This window comes from Oryzias latipes, chromosome 10 (genome assembly GCF_002234675.1).
Source record: "Oryzias latipes chromosome 10, ASM223467v1".
NCBI classification, from domain to species: Eukaryota; Metazoa; Chordata; class Actinopteri; order Beloniformes; family Adrianichthyidae; genus Oryzias; species Oryzias latipes.
The window spans coordinates 12,565,997-12,584,166 of NC_019868.2; the positions used below are offsets into that span (position 1 = coordinate 12,565,997).

The following is an 18,170-nucleotide window of genomic DNA, read 5'->3' on the forward strand; positions in this document are numbered from 1 at the left end:
TAAATAGGGTTTAACCCCTGGAGGGCAGATCCTCTGATCCCTATGTCATGCTCTAATCTTTGGAGTAAAATACTGTGGTCGATAGTGTCAAAGGCTGCAATGAGGTCTAACAGGACCAGAATATTAAGTAGTCCCTTTTCTGAGGCCAATAACAAGTCATTAAAGACTCTAACTAGTGCAGTTTCCGTGCTGTGGTGAGGTCTAAACCCCGACTGAAAGTATTCAAAGTGGCTATTGTCCTGTAGGATGCGGTAAAGTTGCGTAACCACAACTCTTTCTAGGATTTTAGAAATAAAGAGGAGGTTTGATATTGGTCTATAGTGGCCAGGTTGCCAAACTGGGCTTTTTCAGAAGAGGTTTAACGACTGCATATTTAAATGACTGTTGCACATAACCCGTTCTAGAGAGGTATTTATTATCATTAATATGGAATCATTAATCTGGGGGGAGGTTTCTTTAAAAAGTCCAGTGGGAATTGGGTCTAACGGACAAGTTGAGGATTTGGAGGACGTAATAATTGATGCTATTTCCGCTTGATCCCCAGCAGTAAAGCAGTCTAATGTTACAGAGGTTTCTATGGATGCCTCCACTTCTACCGCTTCAGCCTGATCTGGGCTGATAGTAGGAATAACTTGATTCAATTTATGTCTGATATTTGAGATTTTACTATAGAAAAATGTAAGAAAATCATCAGAGCTGAGAAAAACAGGAACACGTGGTTCTACTGAGCTCTGACTGCGAGTTTATCTAGCAATAGTGCTAAAACGAAATCTTGGATTATTTCCATTCTCTGATATTAAGGTTGAATAGAACTGGGTTCTAGCTCTACACAGAGTTTTTTTTAAATAATTTAATAGGCTATGTTTTCAGGTATTCAGAGACTGCTCTGAACCGGAGCGGCGCCATTCTCTTTCCAATTTACGGGTTACTTGTTTAAGAGAACATGTTTCAGGGTTAAACCACGGTGCTACACGGTTTTGTCTAATGAATTTAGGTTTCAGGGGGGCAACAACATCGAGAGTACTCCTGAGGGCTTGTGAGGCATCATTAACAAAGTGGTCATTTATACTAGGACTGATGCTATGGGAGCTGGACTCAGAGTATTTGCTCAGAATGTTACTAAGTACTGGTTGAACTGTGAGTTTAAACTCAGACACGGAACTGTCAGATAAGGTTCTTCTAAGCTGTTTCTTACTCACTGGGGCAACAGCATGTTCTAATGTAAACTGGAAGGTAATGAGAAAGTGATCAGAGATGATGGGGTTAAGAGGCAGGACAATCTCTATACCATGGGTTAAAACAAGGTCCAGGGTGTGCTTATGACAGTGAGTGGGGTCATTTACATTTTGGGTGAAACCAACATCATTTAATAAAGCTGCAAAAGCATTTCTTAAACTGGGGTCATCAACCTGAATATTAAAATCCCCTAATATTATAATTTGATCAGAATCTAAAATAGTAGTTGATAGGAAGTTGGAAAACTCCCTTAACTCAGTTGGCGCGTTCCTCCTCTGTTTGTCATGGCTTTCACAGAACAATGCTGGAACTGGGAGGGTTATTGTTTCTGACAGGAGGTGGAGGAGGAAAAGCCAAATCAGCAGTTTAGGAACGTACTGACCTGAAGGCGCGGGGAATGAAACACAGCAGGGACAAATACTCAGAAATGAGGGAGGGAAAAGAGTGCTTGGAAATAGTTTTTATAAAAACTTAAAAGGAAGCACAAAAACCAAAAACTTTATCCAGTGATAACCCAACTTCACATCTGAGTCTAGAATATGTACACACGCTTGAATTTTTCTGATATGTTCTTCAAACATCTGTTCACAACAACAACAATAACATTCTCTCAGAAAGCTCAACACATACAAATACTGGACAGAAAAAAACTGGAAATGTAAACTATTCTCGCTAAAATAGCTTTTGTTTTTTAATTAAATTAAGTGCTCCACAGAATAATAGTTTATTTGAACTCCACACAAGCACAAGATCCTGCTCCCAACTATTGGAATCAGACCCCCGGCTGTGTGACGCAGCCCAGCAGCTCCAGACGGAGGGCGATGTCGTTTAACCAGCCCCGCGGGTGGATCCGAACATAGCGGCCGAACAGAGGCGGGTCAAAAAAGTTAAGCGCTTCCTCGTCTACATCGCTGTTCCCTGTGAAAATCTGAGAATAAGTTGGAAAAAAGGCCAATAATTTAGTATTGGATTATCTAAAACAGGACAGATTTTAAATGTGTGATTCGTAGAAAAATGTGTAAAAATAATTACTAAGTCAATTAAATGACTTTAACAGGTTGGCGTTGTTTTCATATACCTTCTCTCTTTGGGAGTTGTCCTCTAACACACTGCTCCATGTGTGTTCATCCTGACTGTAAGTGACCGAGAACTCCGTCACCATCATTTCTGTCAGCACAGACCGCGCTCCTTGGGTGATGACTCCTGTGATGCGTTTCACAGAGCCCAAGTCCACCTGCAACCACTCATGGGGGTTGTTGTTCTGCAAAGCAGAGGACATTGGAAAGCTTTTAGACATCAGAAGAGACATGAGAAAAACGGTAAAAATAATAACATTTTGGTTTTTCACAGTAAGCTGTGGACAAATTACTCCTTTGTCTAGTTTGGAATGATTTAAAAGTTTAGCTCTGAAGTTGTTTTTCTATGTTCTGCTTTACCAAAGATTGCAATAGGCAAGACCACCAAGCCTGACAGTTGCTATATATTGATGGTACAAGTTTTGTTCCTAAATTGTTGCCATAGGTTGCCTAAAGAAGAAAAGTGCCTGTGTGCAGCTGAACCTGACCTCCTAAACTGTATGCCTGTATGCCTGGATAGCTTCAATATTGGTCACCAATTTTGCTGCACCAGTGATGTTAGGTTGGAGGTGTGAGGGGCTGTAAACCAGTGGGAGAGCATGTAAACCTATAGCTCTCAGTAATATGAGGAGAAGTGGGGCGGGGTTTGCTCCACGCCACCCGTCCAGCTACCAACTCATAGGTGAATCTTAACGGGTGGTTATCCTGTTCGTCAGTTACTGAGCTAAAGCTTGCAGTGTTCAAAAAAATTGTCAATTAGGTCATTTTGTTTTTTGTAATGTCCTCCCTGTGAGTAAAAAATACTAAAATTTTGATGTTAATGTAAAACCATTGTGTAGATTGTAGATCTAAAAAAAAGTAATATTGTTTATTCATGTAACAATGACATGACGTTAAGCGGATTATAGGAGTGCAGACTTTCGTGTCTTCTAAAAGCACTAGCTTTGCTGTCTTGATGAGCTACATGTTTGCACACCTTTGGCCTCCAGGCGTTGGCACCACCAGTCTGGTGTAAACGGGCGAGGCTGGGGCTCCAGCTTCTCACCAGAGACGAGTAAAATGAGGAGGCAGTAAAATTGTTGTCAGGAATCCTGTTCTTTAGTCCCAGAGGTAACGAGCAGCCTGGTCGGAAGCGCAAAGAAATAAAGAAACTCAATTAACCAAATCTTTGTGTGTGGAATGGGGCTTTTAACAGTATGAAGGACTCACTGTTGATATCACATCCAAGTAGCTCAAGGCGCAGGGCGGGCTTCAGCCCAAAGCGGAAGGGCTGAATCCTGATGTAGCGAGCTACAAAAGGTGGAGAAAAGCTGTTTCGCCTCACTGTGGAGCTGTCCATGTTGCCGGGGAAGAGCTAAAGCAGAGAAACACGGGAAACACAGCAAAGACTCAACATAGTCATATGAAGCACATCAGGTTGAAGGAGGAGCAGCTCTGCTTGCTGGAAATGACGCACCATCCTGAACTTGGAGTTGTACTCTCTGTAGGCTTTCCATGTCTCCTGGTCCAGGCTGTAGGAGATGTTGAAGAATGTAATGTAGTGGTCCCTCAGTCTTGATCTCACTCCCTGGGTCTCAATGGCATGCAGCAAAGTGGGCTTCTGAAGGTCAATCTGAACACATGGGATGCATGCATATATAAAAACTTACTTACTTACTTATATTTGTGACATGCTACAAGTAGTCAATGTTTACCCAGCAGCTGTCAGCGTTCTCAGTTTAGATGTTAGGGAGTCTTTCTTTTTCATTGAAGAGATTCAGACCTCCAAAGATGTCAAATAACATTGAGCCCTACTATATTGTGAATATGAGCTAGAGTTGGGTGCCAACAGAAAGCCCATTCAGTGTGATCTTGAACACACATCATTGGCTTGGTTTGAAATGTCAAAGTGTTGCATATTTTGCAAATCTTGCTCCAGGCTTTTTCTCTCGCAGCTCTATTCCGATCTATGTCATATTCTGGCACAAACTGCAATTACTAAATTCTCCTCCTTGATCAATTTTCAAACAGTTAGCACTTCCGTGAATCAAAAAGGACTCTACCCATACATCACTACCAAATTCAGGTCCCTGATTGGTCAAAGATCAACTGGTTTAACTTTTGACATGTGCACAATAGCCATGCGTTTTGTACGTAGAGCCCAATAAACAGACATGTGTAGTTCATGAATGCGAGAGTTTAAAACATGGATGCCCGAAACGTGCATATACGTACATTTACATATAGATTATTCACGTCCTCTAAAATGCGCGTTTCTGAGGTCAGTGTGAATGAAGCTTTAGACCTTAGTTTCCATTTGCATCACACATCTTTCTCACCACAGAGTTAATGTCGAAATGTTGCATGTGTTGCAGCACAGAAACAGAAAAAAGATGTTTCTTCATCCTCTATTGTAAACCTCCACGGTGTGCTGGTAGACTGAACCAACTTTCATCCTCTAGCATTCATTCATTTTCTTGACTGTTTTTCCCTTTTGGGGTCACAGGGCTGCTGGAGCCTATCCTGGCCACTTGTGGGTGAAGGCAGAGGACAACCTGGACAGGTCGCCAGTCTGTTGCAGGGTAGAATGTCCACAAACACACACCCATTCACTCTCACTCTCACACCTAGGGACAATTTAGAGTTGCCAATTAACCTATGAAGCATGTTTTTGGACGGTGGGAGGAAGCTGGAGACCCCGGAGAAAACCCACGCATACACAGGGAGAACATGCAAACTCCACACAGAGAGGTCCCCTGTTGATGTAGTTTTTTCATGTCCCCCAGCCGAGACTTGAACCGGAAGCCTTCTTGCTGTGAGGCAAGAGCGCTAACCACTGCGCCACCGTGCAGCCCATCTGCTAGCAGTAAAATTTAAATGAAAAAGAAGAAAACTCAGAAAGGTGGAAGTCTAACCTGTAACCATGACTTGATGTTTTGGCCCATCCAGGCGTTGATGTAACCAGACTTCTCAAGCCTTGCCAGCCCTGGCTCCCAGTTTCCTGCACGAAAACACAAACCTGCTTCTGATCTGTCTTATTACACGTAGTTTCCTGGCTTTAAGGTTTTTAATAGTGTGAGTCATTCTCTTTCTGAGTGGATTAAGTGTTTGCAGTAAATTTTTAATCTTCTCTAAAACTGGTGGGTGTTGAAAGTCTTCTTGGTGTGTTTGCTGACTTTGTTGCACATAAAACCCTAAATCCGGTCTTACCTACGTGATCCGACGCTGTGATTTGGGAATCTTTAATCCATCCTGATTTCATTCCCAGAGGTATGGAACAGTCTGCAGGATGATACAGTTTTGAAATGTCAAATCAAATCAGCTCATCGTGTCTTCACACACGAGATTTACTAGTACAATTCCATCCATCCATCCATCCATCCATCCATCCATCCATCCATCCATCCATCCATCCATCCATCCATCCATCCATCCATCCATCTTCATAACCTGCTGACTCCCTTTCGGGGTAACAGGGCAGCTGGAGCCAAGGCGGCATACACCCTGAACGGGTCGCCAGTTGTAAGGCCACACAATCACATACTCATACACACTCACATTCACATTCACACCTAGGGGCAATTAAGAGACACCAAATAACCTATGAAGCATGTTTTTGACTGTGGGAGGAAGCCCAAGCTCCACACAGAAAGGACCCAGACGGGATTCTAACCAGGCCCTTCTTGCTGTGAGATGAGACTGCTAATCACTGCACCATTGCTCATTCCAAACATAATTTCTAAAGTTAATAATTTCTCAGTAATATCAACAATGTCTTATCTTCCTATTTAAATTGATTGGATTTTTTTTTCACTGAACAAAATATGTTCAAGCCTCAAAACATTTTCGACAGTGTTACCCACCATCTTCTGCCACTACAACTACTACTCATTTAAAAATGTGTGGTTAAGTATCAATGAACATAAGCAAAACTAAAGCAAATCTAAGCAGATCTGTCAGTTCTACGAACTGGAAACTCTTTGAGCCAAAACCACCTACAATATAAATTTATATGTGAACATAAACTCTAAAGCTTTGATTATTGGTTCCACTTTTTGAGATTATTGGTTACATTTAATTCCCCTTACAACCCAAATAAAAAAAATAAATAAAAAAAACAGTGCATGGTTGATAAAAAAACACAACAAAGCACTTACACGGGTCATAAACCAACAGTTTTGCTCTCATGCCAGCCAGTTGGTAGTCCCCTATGGTGCACTCCACAAGCCACGTCCCCACAGTGGAGGGGGTCATCTCCACAGTCCCAAAAACACCTTGACGGTCATAGAAAATACAGCATGGGAGACAACATAGGTGAATGATGTACTCTGTTGGAGAACATTCTTGCTTTTTTGTAAACAAGGAGGATTCACAGGTATGTCCGTGTGTCCCCTACCTGGAAAAAGGCTGAACACCCCCATCCGGTGCTCCTGCTTGGTGTGAACAGTGAAAGGCAAACCGTGGAAGTGCACGGCGTGGAACTCTTTGTCACCTCCTACGTTCAGCAGATGCCACCTGACTTGCTGATGCTGGGCGACCATCAGACCAGGTAGAGTTTCAGCCACATAACCATTGATCGCTGAAGAGAAGCACTAAACTTAATAATAATAATAATAACAATAATAATAACAGTAATAATAATAACAGAAATAATAATAACAACAATAATAATAATAATAATAATAATAATGCACTTTATTGATACAGCACCTTTCAAGATAAAAATCACAAAGTGCTTCACAAGTAAAACACAGAAAGTAAAAACTCAGTTGGAAAAAAGCAATCTTAAAAACACTTTTTCAGCTACTTTTCAAAAGAAAACACTGAGTCTATGGATCTGACCCTGAGAGGAAGGGAGTTCTGGAGGGGTGGAGCCACTGCTGTAAAGGGTCTGTCACAAGGTTGTTTGTATAGACCAGTGCTAGATTTTAAAATGCACTAGGGAGCTAGTGCAGCTGGAACAATACTTGAAAGATTTTGTTAAAAGCCTTTAACAGCGTTCTGGACAACCTGGACCTGTTTGAGAGATTTTTTTACTTAGACATGTAAAGACGGAGTTGCAGAAATCAAGACGAGAAGAAATAAAAGCATTGATGAGCATCTGCATTTCAAAATGCGACACAATTGGACAATTTGGCAATTTTTTTTAAACGATAAAAACTTTAGTGCCGGAAAAACGAACATGAAGACACTAAGAAAATCGTGGCTACCTGCAAACTTGTTGCTTGTGTGATACCATGGATCGTCTGTGTTGGCCTGACATGGCGGTGTGCAGTACTTCTGCAGGTTTTCCTGCAGATACCAGCTTTTGGTTTCATCAAAGGTGTGGAAAAGCAGGGAGAAATCCTGGATTGTTGGCTTTTTGTTAAGATGAATTTCCAGGGTTCCAACCTTACAGATCACTAATGGGCCGATCAGGCCAGAATGCAGATCCTTCTCCTACAAAATAAAAGATTATTTTTTTCTACTAACAGAAAACTTCCAGCTCTTACTTTTTAAATCACAATGACAAACGTGAATCCTGGGAAGCTAATTGGGATTGCTGCAGACCTTGTCCACAGTGGAGTAGTAAGCTCCAGTCCTGCAGTTGAACTCAGAGTCAGAGGGTCCTTGTTTTTTATTGATTTTCCAGTTGTATGTCCGGGCTTCCCCTGGAGGAACAGGCTCTCCGGGAATGCCGGCTGGAGCAGCTTTGGAGTCAGCTTGTCCCATTCCAGCGCCTTGGTGTCCGTCGTAGACTCCGTGAAAGTGAAAGGAGTACGGTCTACTTGCTTTGTTCTTAAAAGTCACCTGGGTTACAAAAAAGAGCAAAAGAAGTTGCAATCAATTAAAAACACACAATCAGTATCCCGCAATTCTTCTTTCTGCATTTTCAGGGAGGCAGAATGTTTTCAAAGTGTTTTGTTTGACTTTCTGACACAGAATCACTCACTGTGAGGAGTTCATTTATTTCAGCTCCAATGAAAGGACCCATTATTCCCAAGTGTTCCTCAAGCTCTCCTCTGCCGATTTGACGCTCAAATTTATCATCCATGTACGCTCGGAATACCACTTTCTTATACTCAGGCAAGAACTTCCTCATCCCTCGACGCATTTCTCTGTTATGATGGGAAGAAAAGAACACAAAGCGCATTCATAGGATCGTTATCATCATCGTTGGTAAAAAAAAGCATTGTGAACTTCTCTGGTGCTGTTTGCTTTGACAGATTTATACTAGTTCCTGTCCCTAAGTCCCTGTAATAAAATACTTGAGTGCTGACATTTTGCTGTGGGCAAAAACCAGCATGAATCAGAATGAAAAGCAAATGAGATGAAGAACGAGACAGATATACAAAACGATCACAGTACATAACCAAGTTGTACAAAAGTACAAAAGAGAGATAAAGTGATTAAACAGGGACAGTGTCAGCAACAGAAAAACATGACAAGGGCCAAACATGGCACCAGACATCCTGTATATATTTATAAATGCTGACAATGAGACAAGGAAAGGCTTTAAAGGACAGTAACTAAACCAGTTTTTAAACTGAACTACAAATGTTGGGCAGAATTTTAAAACAACGGGCAAATTATTTAGTCCTTAGTCACATGCACCTGTATGGAGGCTGGCCTATATGGGTGCTGCAGGTTATTGGGTTTTCTGGGCCCATAGAGGGTTGCAGAAAGGAGGGGCTGCATCTCAAGAGGAGTGCAGGTGTGTCTAGCAGTGTGCAGAGTTCAGGGGGGTTGAAAAATGAATGATCAGTATGATGTACCTGCGTCTCACCTACTTCACCATTACCTACCCCCTACATGTTGCTTAGGTGTTCACTATAACCTGACGCCCACATCATGAGCCAAGAAAAAAATGTGCAAGAACTTTTTCGTCTTAATGGGTTCACTAGATTGTCTACTGTGGCATTTAATTTGAGGCATATGTCTCCATGATTGTGCTTCAAACTCCACACATGCCTCAAACGTTCACATCAGGGTGTCTGAATTGTCCACGTGGAAAGATTGATGCGTGCGTGCAGTTTGATTCACACTTGTAGAGAGGTATGAGTCAAATTAAACTATAATCGAATAATCTGTGACCTGCACAAATTTGCCCATTTTTAATCTGCAGACAGCCTGTATCCAACTGTAAGGGCAGTTGTTACTAAGGCCTCATTCTATGTGGCATGACAAGCTGTTTCTATTGGCCTGTTTTCTTTCAGAAAAGAAAATGAACGCATACCCCAAACCCTTTTTGGAAGTAAAAAAAAAAAATCAAATTTGCACCTGTGTTTGATGAACTGTTGTGGTGTTCTGATGCCATAGTCCCAGGTGATCTCCTCCGCAGCGATGTAGTAGAGCCGAGGTCGCCTTGCTCCAGAGCGCGGGTCCACTCCTCCAACTGCACCTGGCGTGCTTTGCGCCTACAGAGACAGTTCACAGTTCAATATGGTGGACTTTTACTTTGAGGAAAAGTGGGAATTTGAGCGTATCGGGCCAACTATACCCCATTGATGTAGTCGTCGTACTCTAAGGATAAGCCCAACTCTGTGGTGTTGGCATCATTGATGCTGTTGTCCAGTTCTAGCATGTCATCTGTGAGCCACTCGGACTCCCCAGAAATAAGGCTCAGCAGTTCCCAGTTCTGGTTGATGTTTTCAGCCAAGACTTTGCTGCTATTCTGTACATCTGGGCTCAGTATGAAGTCGTTGTCCTCTTCCAGTTCTACGGTCTCGTTGTTTTCACTCAACGACACATTACGTTCTTTGGTTTTTGCTTCAGAATTGGTGTCAGCCAAATTATCCGCACCTTCGCCAACAATCTCTACGTGAGTCTCCTCATTATCTGCAGTAATGTTAGCTGCACTGTCTACATTTTTTTCAACAATCTCTAACGTAGTTCCTTTAAAACTTTTCTCGCGTTCAATCCAGTTCCCATCTGCCCTTCTTCTCCACCTGTTGACCCCAGTTTCACTTTTATTCTGATGAGCTTTCCATAACCCTTCCCTGTCTATGTTTCCCAGAATGTCCTCTGGAATTCCTTCCTCTTCATGAGATTTGATCTTTTCCAGTAATGCCACTGGGACTCTCCTCAGCTCACAAGATGCACTAGTGTCTTCAGTTTGGTTCACATTTGAAGGATTACTCTTATTGTTAGCAAGAGGCCTCTTACAGAGTCGAATCAAAGCCGTGTCATTTTGGGGTCTCACCCCTCTCGGGAGGGGAAGGATTTTATCCAAATAGGCAGATATATCTTCATCTCTGTTGTGATCAACCAGCGGGACGTCCCCATTGTTGCAGGGACGAACAGTGTAACGGATGCTCATGCCCTTGTTCTTTAGGCTGCTATCAAAGGCGCTGATCTCCCACTCGCCTACAAAAAGAGACATTTGACTGCTATGGACATTTTGCAGCACAATGAAAATTGGCATGGTGCTTATGACGTTTATGTTGTTTACCAACCTTTATCAATTTAACCCTTGTGCTATCTTAGATGACCCCACCCTTAAATTGATGTGTTCTCCCTACCATGACAAAGGTGGATAAAGGTGGAAAGATTTCATGTAATCCATGGACACCAGTGAGGTTCACAAATCATTGAAGAAAAAAGTAGTTTGTCTAGTGGGTCTACATGACCCAACTCCCAATGTTAAAATGCCTAGGATAGCACAAGGGTTACGAAGCAATGCCTCACCTAAGAGCTCGGTCTCCATGGGAATAGTTTCAGCAGTCATGGGAAAGAGGGTAAGCACAGATTGGTACAGGCTTTGCCGCTGGAAGAGGTTTCCAGTGAAATACACAGACAGAAAGTCACTTTGGGTTCCCACGTTGGCCACGTGCCAGAAGATGACATCAGTTTGGCACATGACAAACTGGCGCCCGCTGAACATGGTGCCATTTATGCCTGCAAAAAAAGGGAAAGTGTTTTAAAACGCCATCGCAAACTTTTTAGACATAAAATGTTAATTTGTTGTGTTGTGGTGAACTGACTGTAAATGACGTTGGACTCATAGAATCCTGGTTCTGTTGCATTGTATGATCTTTGACTGGATCGCTTCATGTTGTCCTTAAAGTACCAACTTTTGTTCTCATCAAACACAGCAAAAATTAAGTTCAACTTCTCATCAGGCCCCAGCTGAAGGGAAGAAGGGAAGAAGTTGAGGTTACAGTATAAATGAATAAAAAACAAAATCTCTGAAGCTTATGCAGAGCAGTTCATCTCACCAGCAGTCCTTGAGAATCAATAGCGTCGTACTTGCAGATGAGCAGGGTGCCCACCAGCCCAGAGGCCAAGTCACTTTCAGGTGAAAAGGTGCTCTGATACACCTGCGTCAGACACTGAGGGTCGCCCTTCAAAGGTCCATCGTCTGTTGTTAGCCTCCAAATGTAGCCAAATGTTTCATTGGGGGGGACTCCCATTGAGCGCAAGTTGTTCTCTGCAGCTGTTAGATTACATTTTGTTTAGATGTTAGGTTTTCGTGAAGTAAAAAAATGTGCACACATCTTGTTTATGACCACTAGGTAAGGAAGCCAGACCAAGAACAATTTTAGCCTTTGGGTAGAAGATTATAGCAAGGTTAAGTTCCCCAATTAGCAACCAAGGCCTGGTAATAAAGGTAAATTCCCATTCACTCCAATGTTCCAAATGTATTTAAGTCACAAGCAGCGTTGTAGGGCCTGTTGATGCTAACCTCCCCCACCCTCACCAGGTGGGTGACGAACAGGTCTACATGTTTTTAGAAGAATCATCAAAACAATTTTTTTGGATTTCCTTGGCAACTGATGTTTTTTGTTATCCATGCACACATTTTAAATATTTTTACCTTGTATGTCATGTCGTTTTGTTAAGCTTGAGCCACCTATTCATGTGTTAGAATTTCTGATCATTCGCGTAAAAAATCTGCGAGCAACAGGGGAACGCTACTTTTGTGAGCTTGCCGCTTGAACGTCGTTCAAAATCTGCAACCTTTATTTCCAACATATTTTCCCAAGTAGCTTCACAATGATGATAAAGGAGTTAGAAGGCAATAGATCAAAATACCGGGCAGGAATTTACATTTGTTTAAGTTTAGGAATTTATATTCAAACTCCACCGAACAAAAAAGACAATTAATATGCTTAATCACCTAATTCTATTTGGGCTACAGTCATTTTGAAAGGAAAACATTTTTTCCTCTCTAAATTTTGGTTGGTTCTTGTCGAACACAATTGGACAAAAACTACAACCTTAAGACGCTATGTTAGCTCTTCAAGAGTATATTTTTTGCTTGAATGTTTCCAAGCTTTCTTCTCAGCTTTACCATTGGAAGAACGTTGAAGAGGATCGATCTTAGTGAGGCCGTTGGGGTAGATATTAAAGGGACGACTGGCCATGTTTTTGAAAATGATCTGACAAAAATAAAAAGCAAAAGGTTACCGTGTTAGCTTTTTGTCTTTGCTGTATCTCCTACAGCTCTGTCTGAATTACTCACATGGATCTCATCGTTGACCTTTCCTTTCAGTACAGGACCCAGTAGTGTAAACTTCAGGTGTTTCCTCCGGGTAAAGGATGCGTCAGTGTATTCCACAAATGCAACTTTTTTGTACTTGTAACCCAGGTGATGGGGAGCTGCAGGTAAATGTCGTGACTGCAACACGCTAATGCAAAACGTAGAAAAGGGAGACAGCTTAGTACATTGGTGCTAATTGTCTCTTTCTTCCATTTTTATCCCTACCTGTCTGTAGGTTTGAGGTGAGGAGTGTAGTCCCACAGGATCTCCTCAGCAGCAATAAAGTGCTTCCACGTTTTGGACTGTTCTCGACTTGATCTGACTTGAAACGGAGGCAGAAGGTTGACGGTGTTGAACATGGAAGCATAGTCCTCGTGACTCATCTCCTCGCTGTCCAGTTTGACATGGCGCACATCTGGCTCAGGGCATTTCTCCACATTGAACTCTGCATTCATGCCATCTATGGGGATAGGGGAGGGGGGCAGTTGATAATCAAAGTAGCCTATCAGTGCACTTACAGAAACAGGGTGTGGCTGCATGAGAAGGCTGTCGGGTTACCATAGCGATGAGAATATAACTGGCAACTAATGAGGAAGCGGCCTGGAGATGTGGGTTTCATTTCTGCTGTGATGAATGACATCGGAGTCACTTCCAAGTTGACTTTACGATGTGCCATCACCTGAAAAAAAGAATAAAATTGTTTCCATATTTCTTAAAATGTAGTTTTCTTTGCTTTACAAGTCTCAAGTGTTGCTGCTTTTTATTATTCTGCAAGTTTCAAGACAGCGTGCTGAACTTCTGAAGATCCATCCTCTCTGGGAGCGCCCACCCACCCTAGAATGGAAGTTCATTTCAGCCACTTGTGTTCTACCTTGTTTCCTTCAGTCATGACCCAGAGCTCATGACCAAAGGTGAGTATTGGTCCATCCTTTGGTGAGATATTTAAATAAAGTCTGTATCAAGATGAGCTTTGCTCATAACTCTCAACTGTCACGTTTTTTTTGTTCTTGGAGTGCCCACAAACCCTGTCAATGTTCAACCTGAAAACATTCTTCAAATCTGTCACCTGCAGAGAGTGATCCTGAAAGCGGAGGGAGTGGATTTCTGGAGTGGTGCCCATCCCAATCAGATGCCAGAACACAAGTTGATGGTTGTGACACATTGTCAAACCTATAAACACAAAATAGAAAAATTAGGCAATTTTTATTGTAACCACTGATCTATCTGGCATTACACGAGCTGGAGTGGAAGTTCACCAGGTAAAGTAGAGTTGACGTATCCGTTGATGGTGTGGTAGACCTTCCTTCCTTTGCTCATCTTAAAAACCTCTCTGCTCATCCTCTCCCCATACCAGCTTTGAGTCTCGTCGAAGACTGCGAGCAGCAGGACAAAGGCTGGATGTCTCCTACGACCGTCCTCAGTGAAAGCGCCTTCAGGGAATCACACAGGACACAGGAACGGTTAAAAGGGCTCTGAGGGAACCAATTATCGCATTTATTGTATTTTTAAGGGGCGGCTGTGTTGCAGAGATAGAGTGGTCGACCTCTGATCAGAATATCACATGTTCAGTTCCCACTTTGATAGACCCATGTGTTGAAGTGTCCTTGGGCAAGACACTGAACCACACATTGCTCTTGGTGGTTATAGGTTGGTGCCAGTGTTCGGAAGCGAAGCCACCATCAGGGTGTGAACGTGTGTGTGCATGGGTGAATGGCACTATAAAGAGCCTTGGGCCACCAAGGAAGGTAGTAAAGGGCATGCAAGCATACGCTATTTAAGTGATTTAAAATCATAGTCCAGTCAGTCAGTCCAGTTCTCATTTACAGTATATGGTAAAACATTTTTCCTCTGTGCTTTCTCCACGTGTTACTTTTCATCTGCTTCCTTTCTTTCTTTGCTTCGTATCTGCTATTGGTTAAATGTTTCTTGGAAGGGTTGACCTGACTGCATCTTGGCCTTTTATTTGTTTACATTTGTGGACTTATAGGTCAAATAAAGCAGAAAAGAGGTCAAACGTCCTGATTATTTTTCACATTCTGTGTTTAAATTTATCAGTTTAAAAACACAGTTAAAGAGATCTCTTATTTGAGTTTCAGTAAATTCAAGAATTTGTATTAACACAACGTACTTGATTTACAGATGAGTAGGGCTCCCATGAGGCCTGAGTTCACGTCTCTGACTGTGTCCACCTGGGATGAGTATGAATAAGTGAGGCATTCGGGGTCACTGAGGGTGGGGCCATCTTTTGGGTTGATGTCCCACACGTACTCGTACTGTCCTCCAGGGGAGACGGCATCGTCCTCCTTCTCCTGGCCTGCAGTGGAGTCGTCATACCCGGCTCCTGGAAAAACGACTCAGTGATTCAGAACATTTGCACAATACAAAGTTAAATTGCAACAGTAAAATCTGCCTTTTGATTCCCTGTCACGGCTCTTAACTGTTTCTTAACACTGAAAAGACACGCTTAGATCTGCTCACGAAAGCTCTTTCCTGGAAGTGACAAGAGTAGCTTTTTGGATTATGATAAGCTCATTTATGGGAATCTGCCTAGTAGTAAGTAGTTGGCTTTCAGGAAGTGTCTGCTTAAGATCTATATTAAAACAAAATTCTTCATCACATTTCCCATTTGAGGAATGCCGTCGCAGTTAAACTACTTATGAACTGTAGCAAGTGCAGCTGCAGGAACCAGCTCAAATCTGCACGCTCAAGATAATGATAACCGTTGAACTGTGTAATTTCTGAAGAATAAGGAGGCTGTTTTGACCTTGTCCCATGTGTCATCATTATCTGCTGCTATATTTCATCAGCCGATCGAAAAAATTCTTTAGAAGTATGTACTCTTTTATGAGTAATGAAAGCATCTGGATGGCAACTTTAAGCTGTGTGTAGGACTGGCGTATGGGAAATCAGACTTCGATTCCCAGAGGGCACAGTGAGCTCAAGCCAGTGTGGGTCCTTGGGCAAGACCCTTTGGATAAAATACAGGGTGGTGTCATGAAGAGTTTACGGCGTAAAAATCTCTACTAAAACCACCTGTGTGAGTCAGTGAAAGGTAATTCACTGTGGCGACCCCTGAAAGGATACGCCGAAAGGTGAACAAGCAGACACTCTTTATGAGTATCTGTTATGTAAGTCTTAAACAAAACCACATTTAACTTCAAGTCGCTCTACAGAGCTTCTGACTTTTTTTCCCCATTGCCTCGTATGCTGTGCCGAAATAAAATCCCCAAACTGACTCAACAACCTGATTCAGGTTCTTGACCATTTATTGATCATGAAGACAAGAATGTTTCTGACTAACACACTGGAAGAAACAGAAAAGAAGATTCATGGAAGTTTTGTGCAGGCGCTTCACCCACCTTCAGACTGTTTCCAATACGTGATCCCCACAGGGCTGACGCTGTATGACTGAGACGCAAGGTTTTTGAAGTGCACTACCACTCTATGGCCAGCCTGAGTGACGATGGTCGGCCCCTGAATACCTGCAGGAACAAAAACATCATAGTGGTGTAATGATTAATCGCCTTAATCAATGAAATCAGACCAGATTGATCTGTCTGAGGCAAGTTGTTAATCAAATCAACCTATAGCATTTAAAATTGTTTCAAAAAAAATAAATTGTGTCTATATTTGAAAATACCATTTGGATCGAGATGCAGTCCAATGAGTGGAAACACTTTAAATTTAGGCATAAAAGACATAAAACCACACAGTGTGATAGAATGTTCTAATAATGTTCCATTGGGATTATTTTGATGTGGAAAAAAAACACTGGTCTAAACTTTAGGAAACTTAAATGTGAAAGGATTTGACATTGATTGTTGTTTACTTGTTTGTACACTGATTTAATTTTCTGGAAACTTCACCTGCACTGTTCAGTACCCAGGTATTTATCTCTGAGTCACACTGGTTGAAATTTTGGCTAAACATGTCTTGGATTGATGTTAGGTCATTGAATTGGATCGTTCCAAATGAATCAATATCCATAAATTATGATAAGGAATTGAATCGTTGTTAAAATGAATTATTACACCCACTATAACATTGTGTTTCCAGAGAGCTCGAACACTTAAAATTCATATAAAGCCCTTTCCATTTACTTTTTTTTTTAATTGACAATTTATCTAATGTGGCATAAAGAAGAAGCATTAAAAAAGACTGAAAAGTACAGAAAATTTCATTTGAATTGAGCTCCAAATTAGTAAAAATGGATTTTAAAAATGACAAACACTAGTCTGTATTGAAAATGGCGGATCACATAAAACATGTACAGATGATACCAACCTGCCCAGGCTGGTCTTGCCACAGGGATGGTGTATGTAGAGTCTGTGTACTCTCTGTAAACCGCCTTAATGTATTTTTGAGGAGCAGCTTTGACCCTGAAGGTTAAAAAGAACAGTCAATGCACCAATAAGAGAAACCACACAGAACTTATTCTGTTTAGATGCTGTGGAGTGGCTCACCTTTGCTCTGATGCATCATCCAGGTGGATGAAGTCCCAGCCGATCTCCACGGCCGCGATGTAATATTCTCTGACACCAACTGGAGTCTGTGGTTCTCCTGCGGAACTGCCGCAAAGCAGCAGCAGCAGCAACAGCGGGAAAAGGAGCGTCTGTCTCATCTCGGCTGCGCGCGCACCTGTGCGCTCCACTCTGCTCACAGACAGATTGTGGCGCATATCCTGCGAGCTGAAACTTTTAAAGGGGAGAGCCAGACAGGCCGAGAGCACGTGGACGCGCGTGGGAGCGCGGATGACAACAGATGACTGTGTAAGAGAAAATCATGGAACACTACAGGATGACGGTAACCCCCCCGAATATTTACATTAACTTTTAAAAGAAATGGATGGAATGGTACTCAAATAGATTATACCTGAAATTTCAGGCCGACTTCAGATCAACTGGAAATAAACAGGTATTTATTTATTTACAAGAATATACCATATTTGGTTCATTCATTCAGAGTCTATGGCTACCATATTTTACTACCTTTGTTAAAATTTAAATAATTAAAAAAGCTTCAAGAAAATTCAGAAATGTTGGCAATTTTTGAAATTTATTTGTAGAGCAGCTACAAGAAATAATGACATGAAGGAGGAAAAAAAAGATAATTTTGGAATAGGGCAGAGGAACACCTTCAAAAACTTTCAGGCGCATCCAGGAGATGACAAAAACTGTTGGGTTCCTTGAGTCAATGGAGGAAACATCTTAACCGGGCCAGGGGGAAGAAAGACTGGACTAGTGGTCCAAGTTTTCTATCCACCCATCCATCAATCCATCCATCCATCCATCCATCTTCCTCCGCTTATCCGGGACCGGGTCGCGGGGGCAGCAGACTGAGCAGAGATGCCCAGACTTCCCTCACCCCAGCCACTTCCTCCAGCTCCTCTGGGGGGACCCCGAGGCGTTCCCAGGCCA

At 42.2% G+C, this 18,170-nt stretch overlaps 1 protein-coding gene across 2 annotated transcripts; it reads right to left on the bottom strand.

Moving 5' to 3' along the window:
• Positions 1-1,681: 1,681 nt before the first annotated feature.
• Positions 1,682-17,429, bottom strand: LOC101174928 (coagulation factor VIII). Of its 2 annotated transcripts, none has more exons than XM_020706517.2 (27): positions 17,217-17,429; positions 17,038-17,132; positions 16,113-16,235; positions 14,882-15,094; positions 14,010-14,183; positions 13,820-13,923; positions 13,312-13,432; positions 12,979-13,213; positions 12,736-12,901; positions 12,565-12,652; positions 11,489-11,706; positions 11,255-11,399; positions 10,954-11,168; positions 9,772-10,632; positions 9,552-9,688; positions 8,224-8,389; positions 7,842-8,081; positions 7,502-7,730; positions 6,688-6,870; positions 6,449-6,565; positions 5,502-5,573; positions 5,207-5,292; positions 3,769-3,924; positions 3,522-3,666; positions 3,289-3,434; positions 2,315-2,497; positions 1,682-2,164 (listed from the first exon to the last, which is right to left on the bottom strand). In XM_020706517.2, exons 1-27 carry the CDS (start codon positions 17,372-17,374, stop codon positions 2,009-2,011), a joined length of 4,932 nt encoding a protein of 1,643 aa, XP_020562176.2. In that variant the 5' UTR covers positions 17,375-17,429; the 3' UTR covers positions 1,682-2,008. The 2 variants fall into 2 exon arrangements, with proteins under 2 accessions (XP_020562176.2, XP_011478321.3); XM_011480019.3 differs by having other exon boundaries at positions 9,772-10,637; positions 10,959-11,168; positions 17,217-17,428.
• Positions 17,430-18,170: the final 741 nt, after the last annotated feature.